Source organism: Alexandromys fortis, unplaced genomic scaffold (genome assembly GCF_014885135.2).
Source record: "Alexandromys fortis isolate MF-2015 unplaced genomic scaffold, M_Fortis_MF-2015_v1.1 scaffold_218, whole genome shotgun sequence".
NCBI lineage: Eukaryota > Metazoa > Chordata > Mammalia > Rodentia > Cricetidae > Alexandromys > Alexandromys fortis.
This window is the reverse complement of record NW_026068112.1, coordinates 173,773-185,040: the sequence shown is the minus strand read 5'-3', so window position 1 is coordinate 185,040 and position 11,268 is coordinate 173,773. Positions and strand designations below refer to the sequence as shown.

At 47.8% G+C, this 11,268-nt stretch overlaps 2 protein-coding genes across 2 annotated transcripts; one reads left to right on the top strand and one right to left on the bottom strand.

Moving 5' to 3' along the window:
• Window positions 1–4,400: 4,400 nt before the first annotated feature.
• Window positions 4,401–4,936, bottom strand: LOC126489986 (histone H2A type 2-A). The gene has a single exon (XM_050124610.1). It carries the CDS (start codon window positions 4,895–4,897, stop codon window positions 4,505–4,507), a length of 393 nt encoding a protein of 130 aa, XP_049980567.1. The 5' UTR covers window positions 4,898–4,936; the 3' UTR covers window positions 4,401–4,504.
• Window positions 4,937–5,071: 135 nt separating this feature from the next.
• Window positions 5,072–8,251, top strand: LOC126489987 (histone H2B type 1-J-like). Its single transcript, XM_050124612.1, has one exon. It carries the CDS (start codon window positions 5,220–5,222, stop codon window positions 5,598–5,600), a length of 381 nt encoding a protein of 126 aa, XP_049980569.1. The 5' UTR covers window positions 5,072–5,219; the 3' UTR covers window positions 5,601–8,251.
• Window positions 8,252–11,268: the final 3,017 nt, after the last annotated feature.

Genomic DNA, 11,268 nt, shown 5'->3' with positions numbered 1-11,268 from the left:
CTTCCTCTTTATTGTCTGCTGGGCTGGTTTTATACCATGGCACCAAATGAGGAGGGGGCTGCGAAGGGACTGTAACCTGACCCTAGCAGAGATCAAGGACTGGTCACCATGCACTTAAAATTCCTTCCTTCTCCGCTCCAGGAGCAGAGGGAATTTATTATGTTTTCCTTGCAGATAAGCACCTCAAATGGGGGCAGGGATATCAACTCGGGGGCTGCAGTTCCCACATCTCTGGACATGAAATCCCACCAATCGCCACCCTGGAAAGCATCACCCCGCAAAGTTCCACCCCTTCCCTGGAAACTCCGTATAAGCCCTGTATCCAGTTCAGTTTCCTGCCGTTTCTCACGGGAGCAGAGGCAGCTCACCTCCTGGTTTTATCCCTCCCAATAAGACTCTTGTGTGAGGTTGTTGTGCAGTGTGACTCTGTGGGATTCCTTGGGCTCTCAGCCGCCAGGACACCTTTCCATCGAGCTGTAACTCTGGCAACTTCATTCTGTCCAGGGTCTGGTGAGTGAAAGATTATGAAGCCATGAGGAACATGCTCTTTGAGTCGGAAAAGCTTGGGTTAGTGAATAACGAATGTGACCTGCAGCGAGTGCCTAAATCCCCAAGCCCCTTTTTCTTTATCTGTGAAACAGAAAGTTATACCCATGTTGTAGGTAGCCTCTAGCACGGAACTCATCGGGTTCGGCTTTCCCTTTAGCCTTCTTCATAACACAGGTCACTGAAAAGAAATCCAGAGGTCCAAGGAATGGGGTTCACTGGGTACCAGGGCTCTATGGCGGTGTTCCCTGTTATTGTTATCTAGGTTTTGTTCTTAGCCCCCAATGTCTTAAAAGTTGATACTGTTAGAACTTGCATAGTGGAATGGTTTTCTATGCTAACAAAATACTCCGGAAATTTATGAGCAGTTTGGAAAGAAAGCATGATCCCAGCATTAGGTAAATTCCCATAGCAGGCTCTCCTTTCTCAACCTCTGAGTTCCACTTTCCTGAGACAAGGTCTCTCTGTGTAGACCAGGCTGGCCTGAAACTCATCCTGAGATCCACCTGCCTCTTAAGGGCGTGCACCCCACTGCCCAGTGATTTGTTTATTGTGTAGTGTTTTGCTTGCTTGCATGTATTTCTTGGTGTCCACAGTCAGAAGAGGGGAGTGTGGGTCCCCTGATATTGGAGTTACACATGGTTATAAGTCAATATGTGGGGGCTTGGAAGTGAACCCAATTCTTCTCCAAGAGCAGTGAGTGCTCTCTCTCTCTCTATCTTTTAATTAGATTTTTTAATTGATTTTTATTGAGCTCTCCCTTCCCTTCTTCTCCCCTCCCCTTCAACCCTCTTCCATGGTCCCCAGGCTCCCAATTTACTCAGGAGATCTTGTCTTTTTCTACTTCCCATGTACATTTAATCCATGTATGTCTCTCTTAGGGTCCTCATTGTTGTCTAGATTCTCTGGGATTGTAAAATGTAGGCTGGTTTTCTTTGTTTTATGTCTAAAAGCCACTTATGAGTGAGTACATATGATATTTGTCTTTTTGGGCTCTCTATATATTCTTAATGTTGGAGAAATACAACATATTCCCATCAAAATGCCACCTGCGAATTCTGTGAACTCATTCCCTTTCTAAAATGAAATGAAATAATAAAAAAAAGGGTTAGGATTATTTTCTGAATTATGTTACATTTCACTTACTGAGGAAACACCTTATTGACTTTTTAAAAAAAAATTTGTGGCCGGGCGGTGGTGGCTCACACTTTTAATCCCAGCACTCGGGAGGCAGGGGCAGGTGGATCTCTGTGAGTTCGAGGCCAGCCGGGTCTACAGAGCGAGTTCCAGGACTGGTTAGAGCTGTTACGCAGAGAAACCCTGTCTTTTGTTTTGTTTGTTTGTTTTGTCTTTTTTTAAAATATTTATTTATTATGTATACAATATTCTATCTGTGTGCATGTCTGCAGACCAGAAGAGGGCACCAGACCTCATTACAGATGGTTGTGAGCCACCATGTGGTTGCTGGGAATTGAACTCAGAACCTGGATGAGCAGGCATTGCTCTTAACCACTGAGCCATCTCTCCAGCCCCCATTGTTTTGTCTTTTGAGACAGGGTTTCTCTGTGGCTTTTGGAGCCTCTCCTGGAACTAGCTCTTGTAGTCTTTTCCCCCTGTCTCGAGGGGAAAAAGAATTGTGTAGCACAGGCTAGTCTCGAACTCCTGGCAATCTTCATACCTCAGGAATTCTAAATGCTGGGGTTAGACTTGTGACCTCAAGCCCTATGACTAGATTTGGTCATTCCTCAAGTATGTGACATCTTCCTTAGGACTAATTTCTGTATATAGCTAACATTAACTAACTCAATTTGCATAATTAACGAGCCCGCTGCCATGTCTAGACATTTCATTGTACTAGTGTTAATGACTAGTATCGTTCTTTGGCCACTGGCGCACATTCAATAAACACCAGTGAGGGGCTGGAGAGGTGGCCCAGCAGTCACTGAGAGCACTGCCTAGTCTTCCAGAGGACTTAGCGTCCTTGCTCATCACCCACAAGATGGCTAACAGCAGTCCGCAATTCTAGTTCCAGGAGATTCGAGGCCTTGCCCATCACTAGCACCAAGCACAGACAAAACACCCCCACACATAAAATAAAAATAAATACCCCCCCAAACAAGGATGAAAATGAATATTAGAAGAGCGCTAAGAAGGTAGAAGTGAACTCTATTGTTTTCTTCATAAGTATACCGTCTTCACAGGGTTACCAAGAAAAGGGCAAGGTTTTGCTAGGTAGGGGCTGGAGGAGACACTAAGAAGGAAGAAACAGAGGGTTTCCAAAGAGTTTAAAGGAAAAGTGCTGGGGTAGGGGTGGGGATGGGGACGATGGCTCAAGCCAGAGTCTGCAGACAAAACTATTCATTCGGGCTTGTCGCTGGAATCCTAGGGAGGAAAACGAAGTGGACAAGGGCGGATTGATGTTAAGGAAGTAAATGACAGGATACAGTGTTGTGACAAAGACAAGATCAGGGTCTATCTTGATACCTGAAAGTCTGTGTGTGCAATTCCTGGGGGAGGGCAAAGGAAAGCGGAGTTCACGTTCAAATGCCATAAGATGCTCTTTGAGACAAACGGGCTAAATATCTGGTAAGCGTTGATTGATACAGCCGTCTGAGGTAAACGAGTCTGGATTAGCAGGAAGCTTGTCAGCCTTCTTTCTCAGAGTTAAGAGCTGGGGATAGGATAGTTCTGCTAAACTCGTGAATTTAGATGAGGGGAGAGAACAGGAGCAGGGTAAAGAAAATGGGATTAGAGATCAAAAGAGGGAGACATCTTGAAAACCGGGGGAAACAAGTCTGGTGGCGACAGACGCCCCCTAGAGGTCAGAGAATGGCAATCTCGTGTAATCCTCGGCCAAACGATTCAGAGCAAAGAGTTGGGGACTGGGCGAGCCACAGACAAGGCTAAGGAAGGGGAGGGAGGCAACTTCGTTAGTTCTTTTACGGAGCCTGCCTATGAGGCAGGGAAGGTTAGACTGGAGTAATTTAATGCTTCAGGGGGTAAAAAATCCAATACTTTTGAGGGGAGTGGTTTTCTGTGCTCTTGAAGGGTGATGGTGGTTTCTCTAAACCTTTATAAGTTACCACACTAAAATAAACAGCTCCGCGAAAGCCTTCTGCCTTTAAAAATTCTTTGGTGTAAATAGGGAGCTTTAATGTGGCGCTCATCGATTGGTACATTAAAAAAAAAATCCGTCATTTCCGGTACTGCTGGATGTAAAGCATGGAGCCTACCTTCTGCTCTCCCATTGGCTATTGGAGGTAGCTCTGCTTTCAGCCAATCAAACTACTTTTCCTTCACCCCTCCCGACACATCTTATAAATTACCCCAAATTCCTTCACCTTTCCTTATCCTTTTCTCGAAAAAGCAGCAGTTATTGCTTATTCCGCCATAATGTCAGGCCGCGGTAAGCAAGGAGGCAAGGCCCGCGCCAAGGCCAAGTCGCGGTCGTCCCGCGCCGGGCTGCAGTTCCCGGNCCCCCGTCGTCCCGAGACACGTCCCCCTTGTAGACTTTGCCGGGGGATCGGGCGACAGCGGGGCTAGTTGTGCTTTGCGTCTGCCCTGGGCTCGACGTCGGGGTTGAGTCCCAAGCCTGGGGAAGGGGCAGGAAGCGTTCAGGACACTGGGGCGGGAAGCAGCGCGCGGGATAAGAGTTTCTCAGGGTGGATGTGTAGGACCGACATATGGCGCCAAGTGCTTAGGACAGTGCGGGGTCCGCTCCGGGAGAGGAGCACGAAGGGCGACCGCCTGGGGGACCTCGGACAGTGGGAAGGGCGCTGGGGACGCAGAAAGCGAGTGGCCCACGCCACATCCTACACTGTGGGAACGGGCCGCCAAAAGGCCACGACACCGGCTACCGTGACACAACTCTTTAATCTGAAGGAGTGGGTGGCTCTGAAAAGAGCCTTTGAGTTCGCGGGCGTCCCCGGGACGCGAGCCGCCAGTGCGGGCAGCGGCCTCACTTGCCCTTCGCCTTATGGTGGCTCTCGGTCTTCTTGGGCAGCAGCACGGCCTGGATGTTGGGCAGGACGCCGCCCTGCGCGATCGTCACTTTGCCCAGCAGCTTGTTGAGCTCCTCGTCGTTGCGGATGGCCAGCTGCAGGTGGCGCGGGATGATGCGCGTCTTCTTGTTGTCGCGGGCCGCGTTGCCCGCCAGCTCCAGGATCTCGGCCGTCAGGTACTCCAGCACGGCCGCCATGTACACGGGCGCGCCCGCACCCACGCGCTCCGCGTAGTTGCCCTTGCGCAGCAGCCGGTGCACGCGCCCCACCGGGAACTGCAGCCCGGCGCGGGACGACCGCGACTTGGCCTTGGCGCGGGCCTTGCCTCCTTGCTTACCGCGGCCAGACATGACTTTACAAAACTAACTTTTGCAGACTTTACTACAAAACTAGGTTTTAGCGTCTTAAGGCCTTTATACGCTTTCCTAGGGGTGGGGTCAGGAGCCAGCTTTTCATTGGTCGTAATTTGGTCGCCGAGAAGTCCAATGAAATCTGAAATTTAGAGTCTTTGTTATGTAGGCTTGTACTGAAATCACAAGCTTCATGTATGAACCAATGGAAGTGAAAAGTATTTTGAGGCCTAATTTACATAAGGTGGTTATAAAGGGCTCAGGTCCTCGGGAGTGCAGCTGTTTTCTCACTTGCTAGGCAACTCTTCTGTGTTTTGCGATCATGCCCGAGTCGGCTAAATCCGCCCCGGCTCCCAAGAAAGGTTCCAAGAAGGCTGTCACCAAGGCGCAAAAGAAAGACGGCAAGAAGCGCAAGCGCAGTCGCAAGGAGAGCTACTCCATCTACGTGTACAAAGTGTTGAAGCAGGTGCACCCCGACACGGGCATTTCGTCCAAGGCCATGGGCATCATGAACTCATTTGTCAATGACATCTTCGAACGCATCGCAGGCGAAGCTTCGCGCCTGGCGCATTACAACAAGCGCTCTACCATCACGTCCCGGGAGATCCAGACGGCCGTGCGCCTGCTGCTGCCGGGCGAGCTGGCTAAACACGCCGTGTCGGAGGGCACCAAGGCGGTCACCAAGTACACCAGCGCCAAGTAGAGGCCCGCCTGGATGAGGCACTCGCTGCCCCTTTGCTCTTGCCGAACCACCCGCTTAAATCAGGAAAGAGCTTTGTCCACTCGCATTAGTTTCTAGTTCCTATTCCAGAGTTAAACTTTAAAGGTCTTGGAGAAGGTACACTTCACAGTTTTAAGCATTTGTAGTTTTGAGGTTCTCTGAGCTGGTTTGCAGTTGGCTGTTGAGCTCCTCACTCTCATTTAGCTCCTAAGAGTTACTTTTAAACTAGGGTAATGGAGGTTGGCCTCTCGGCTGGGTTTCTTCCCTGTTCTAGACTGTTCGGGCACTTTGTCGACCTAAAGTGAGATGACTGACTTGATTACTTTGGCCGTTAGTGGGCTCCAGGACACCTAAACCTGTGGCGACGAATGCTGTGTACCACTCAACAACCGAAATCGCTCGGTTCAGTTTTATTATGTGTCCTGGGTACAGGCGGTTTCCGGTAGTTTAGGGCGGTGTCCTCGCCTGTAACTGATTAATTTACCAACACGATCGTGCGGCGTTGCTGCGGCTTTGGTAGAAGTCTATTGGGGTTCTCATTCAAGCTTTAGATTCCTCCCTGTTCGTGGTTTGTGATTACCCCCTCCTTCACCCCCTAATTTACGGTGTCCTCGCCCTTAACTGATTGGTTTACCAATGCGAACGTTCAGCGTTGCTGCGGCTTTGGTAGAAGTCTGTTGGGGTTCTCCCTCAAGCTTTAGATTCCTGTCCATGGCTTATGATTTTCTTTTTTTTTTTTTTTCTCTCCCCCGTTTAATACTTTGCTGTGCTTTAATCCGCCGCGGTGCCGGGTTGCCGCAAAGATTGCTTATTTCCGCTCTGGACCCATGAAGCGATCTAATTCACCAACCCAAGGAATTAACTTCCTCCTGGTGGTCGCGTCTACACTGTCTGAAGTTTGCTTTCCTGTTTACACTGTGGTCAAGCCGGCCAGATGTTCTGATAAGTCCAGAGCCCGCGAATGCCTGACATATTCCTAATGCTCAAGTATTTATTACTGAATTAATTTTCGTATCATTGCTTTTGTAATTGCTTCCGTGGCTTGGGGGGGGGGCGCGGTGTCTGTTCGACGCAACAGAAGTGTTTGAAGATTCTTTCTCCCAATCCGTCCGTATAATTCATGCGGTGGCTGTTTTTGGTTGTCAACTTGACTGGAAATAACTGAAACGGAAGTGAGAGTACACCTGTGAGGGATTTTTTTTTTTCTGAAATAATTTGAAGTGAGAAGAAGCACTTTTAGTCTGAATCTTTTGAGATGGGAAGACCCACCTTTAATCTGGGCCACACCTTCTGCTGGCAGCCTGTCTAAAGGACTTGAAAGAAGGAAGCTTGCTCTCGCTGACTGGTCTCTTCCTTCACTGGCGTTAGAGCCTACTTCTGGATTCTGGCATACACTGAAGACGAGCCATCCAGCCTGGTGGACCCAACAGCTATTGGATTCATGGGCCTTCTCTTGGGAGGCTGCCACTGTTTGTTGAACTAGATGGACCCCAGCCTGTAAACCATATATTTATGAAAAAAAATCACAAATATATTTCACTCTGTAAGCTCTGTTCCTTGAGAACCCTGATTAATACAATTACCTCAGTGTAATTTGCCAGGAGCTGGCCATAGTAGGTTTCTTAATTTTTTTCCAATTTAGAGCAAACTCTTGGATTTTCATTAAATTGGAAGCACTGGGCTTTGGGGAAAAGCCTTCCTTCTACCTCTGCCAACATCCCCATTCCTAATTTTCCTATTCCCTACTGAGATGAACTTTCAATTTACACTCTTCCCTCTCTTTTACCTTTCAGAGGGTTCTGTAAGATGGGCCCCAGAGTTACTAGTGAAACTGATGGAAGCTAGGTGGTTGGCCTAGGGCCATGCCCAACACCGTCCACTTTCGTCTCTGTCTGAAGTCAGCTGCCTGCTTGCTTTTGTGACGTTTCCCCCCACAGTCTTGATTTTCTTGTTGAGGGCACCCAATGCTCTCCGATCGCTTTCTCCGTCCTGTGTTAGGTTAAGGGTTTCTGGAGCTGACTAAGGAGCTTTGTGAATCCAGAATGTGCTTCAGACATTGGCATAGATTGACTAAGTCCTGCTTACTGCATGAGCATTTTTAAGTGCGCAGAAGCTGTTATTATTAAATCATATTACCAATTAGTTTCAAATTTTTGCTGGATTGTTTTATGTGCACCTCATTTCCTCAGAAAATAAAATGAGCAAATAGAACTGTTTGTGGTTGGCGCTGTGGAAAAGCTGGGGGTGCCTCGGATTTGAAACATATCTCTAAGCCATTATCCAGGGCTTAGGGGGGTAGCTCAGAAGCTTTGCCAAAAATGCACTGAGGCCCTAGTTTCAAAAACACATGCACAGGCACACACACGCCCAGGCACACACACGCACAGACACGTCCATGCTCATGCATGCGTACATACCTTCCTCCAGCCAAACTTCTTCCTCAAGAGGTGCACTGGGGTTGAAATACCCTACAACAAGGCCAGTGCTGATGCCTAGTGGTTGAGAAACATATGACCATGTATAAAAGGTATTACAAACAGGATGTGTGAAATAAAACCCCTGGTAAAGTTTAGCTAACACCTGCAGAATCCATGGATGGGATGTACTAGGGAGTATTCTATGCTCTTTGTATATACCGGCTCATTTTGTCTTCACAGAGAACTTTAAGAAGTTGGTCCCCTTATCATCTCCCATTTTACAGCCATGGAAACAAGACCAGCGCTGCCATTCCTCACAAACTGTCGGAGGCGAAGGCTCCAGGTTAGTTTTATGGGACTTGAGAAAGTTGGACTACTCCCTGAGAATCTGGGCATTTGGGAAAACGCTCTGCATTTGGGAAGAGGGATTGAAATATCCATACTTAATAATCAACTCCTCCATCCCCTTCCGAATGCACCCTGCATCGAAATCCAGAAGGGTGGTGACTGACCTTGGGGATGGAATTGGGAGGCCAGCTTTCCATCCCAGAAACCATAGCTCCAGCCAACTTAGTTGTCCCGGCAGGAGGAAGGGGTTGTGGGGGCATTTGGGGGAAGGGTTTTACCAACTCACATCCTTTCCCCAGCATAAGAGACATCATAGCTTGTTTGGGGCACCCCAAACCCCTGACCCTAGGCTCTTCTGATAGTCTTGTAGCAGACACAGAAGAAGAAGGAAGTGGTAATAGAACCCCGTACTTTAACCCTGAGGGGAAATTAGTACAGCGAGTTTAACCTTGCATTAAACTTCTCCTGTTCATTTGTTTACTTTAGGTTAATAATGATTTTTTTTTTACTATTTATTATGTATACAGTATTCTGTCTGTGTGTACGTCTGCAGGCCAGAAGAGGGCACCAGACTTCATTACAGATGGTTGTGAGCCACCATGTGGTTGCTGGGAATTGAACTCAGGACCTTTGGAAGAGCAGGCAATGCTCTTAACCACTGAGCCATCTCTCCAGCCCAATAATAATTGCTGCAAAAATAATAAATTGTTGCTTCTACGTACTGATCACTTGACTGCTGGCCAGGTCCTCTGCTTAGGGGTTTACACATGTCATGTCACTATTTATTATTATATAATATTATTATTATTATTACTCTTCACAGTCACTGTTTAAGGTACATTTCAGTATTGTTGTGTTTATGTAATAGATAATGGGGAAAGCCTTAGAAAGCTTAACTGGCTTGTCTGGGATCATTGAACAAGTTGTAGAACTACACAACCCAGCACACACCTTTTTGTTATTGTGAGGTCTCACTGTGTAACCCAGGCTGGCACTGATTCTGCAGGGATCCCTCCTTCTCAGACATCCGAGTGCTGGGCTGCAGAAGGGAGCCACCACCCCTGACTTTGACATATTAGAGATCTGTTCACTTTGGTGTACACATCAGTATATTTTCTGACTACAATGTAATTATTAGTCCACTTACCTGTTAATGTACAACGGATTGCCCTAGTCCTTACCCCTCTCTTGTATTTTTTCTCTCCTTTTCCTTCCCCTACTCTTTGAATGTTCTCCAACTTTGGGCCATGATGATTCCATAGAGAAACACAGTAAAAGTTTCCCCCCTTAGTTGAACAGGAGCACAGAGGGAGAGATGAAACACACACAAGCATCCATTCTGTGCAAGTGGGAGCAGGGCTACCTCTGCTCTCCTCTAGGCTCCAGTCTGGTCTACAGAGAGAGTTCCAGGACAATCAGGATTACATAGCCCCTGTCACAAACAAACAAACAAACAAACAAACTCACTCCTGTCTGTTAGATGGCAGACAATTGTCTAGGCAGTGATGATACAAGATTAAACAGAACAGAGTGGCTTCTGGCTCCCTAGACTTTTCGTGCCTAGAAAGAAAGATGTTAAGTCAGTGACGATAATAAATAATGGAAAGTCTTATGATGCAGGAAGTGTGATGCGAAGTCTCCTGCTCACCACTGGAGGGTTGTCCTAGCTACTTTCCTATTGCTCTGGTGGTGGTTTGAATAGGATTGGCCCTCATAGGCTCATATATTTGGATGCTGTTCTTTAGGGAGTAGTACTCCTTGATGGGGATTCGGAGGTGTGGCCTTGTTGGAGGAAGTGTGTCACTGGGAGTGGGCTTTGAAGTTTCAAATGCTCAAGCCAGGCTGCATGCTGCCTGTGAATCTGTATGTAGAACTCTCAGCTACTTCTCCAGCACCATATCTGCCTGTGTGCCACCATGCTCTCCTCCATGGTGATAATGGACTAAGCCTCCTAGTTGTAAGCCAGCCCCAGTCAAATCTTCCCTTTAGCTGGTGTGGCCACGGTGTCTTCACAGCAACAAACAGTGGCTAAGACAGCAGGGAAGAGACACATGGCCAAACAACTTATAAAAGAGAGAGCCTTTAATTGGGAGCTCACAACTTCAGGGAGAGTCCATGACCACTGTGGTGGGAGGCATGGCTGCGGATAGGCAGGCGAGGCTCTGGGGCAGTAGCGGAAAGCTTGCATCCTGGTCCGCATGCAGAGAGAGAGAGAGAGAGAGAGAGAGAGAGAGAGAGAGAGAGAGAGAGAGAGCGAGCGCTACAGAGAGCTAACTAGAAACAGTGAGGGGTTTTGAAATCTCAAAGCCCACCCATGGTGACAAACCTCCACATGCCACGCGCCTTGATCCTTTTCAAACAGTTCCACCAACTAGGAACCAATTGTAGCATGATTAATAAAAACCCAGAAACAGATATTGGGGTTCAACCTGAAGGTCAGAAAAGCAAAACCGCCAGCCACTGGCTCTTAGCTCTCTACATCAGTCTGAAATGGCGATCCTGCCTTCAGGAATCTCAGAATGAGTCTGTGAGTGAGAGCTGTCTCCTCCCGTTTTATATTCCTCTCTAAGGCTAGGATTAAAGGTGTGCACCACTACTGCTCTGTTTATATGGCAAACTAGTGTGGCTACTGGGATTAAAGGCGCCTGTCAGCACTTCCTGGTCTGTAAAGCTGACCAGTGTGGCTGTTTTACTCTCTGATCACCAGGCATGCTATATTAAAGTACAAATGAAATATCACTACAACCAATCATTCAAATATATGAGCCTACGGTGGCCATTTGCCGTTAAAACCACCACAGGGGAAGGCAAGGTAGAGGCTTGTAGGCCAAGGGCAGGGGGTTCAGAAAGAATGCTCCAGGCAGTAGGCAGCATGGGCAAAGGCC

Bases quoted from the DNA above. Each gene is read 5' to 3' on its own strand.
- LOC126489986 (XM_050124610.1), bottom strand. From the start codon at position 4,897: ATGTCTGGCCGCGGTAAGCAAGGAGGCAAGGCCCGCGCCAAGGCCAAG.
- LOC126489987 (XM_050124612.1), top strand. From the start codon at position 5,220: ATGCCCGAGTCGGCTAAATCCGCCCCGGCTCCCAAGAAAGGTTCCAAG.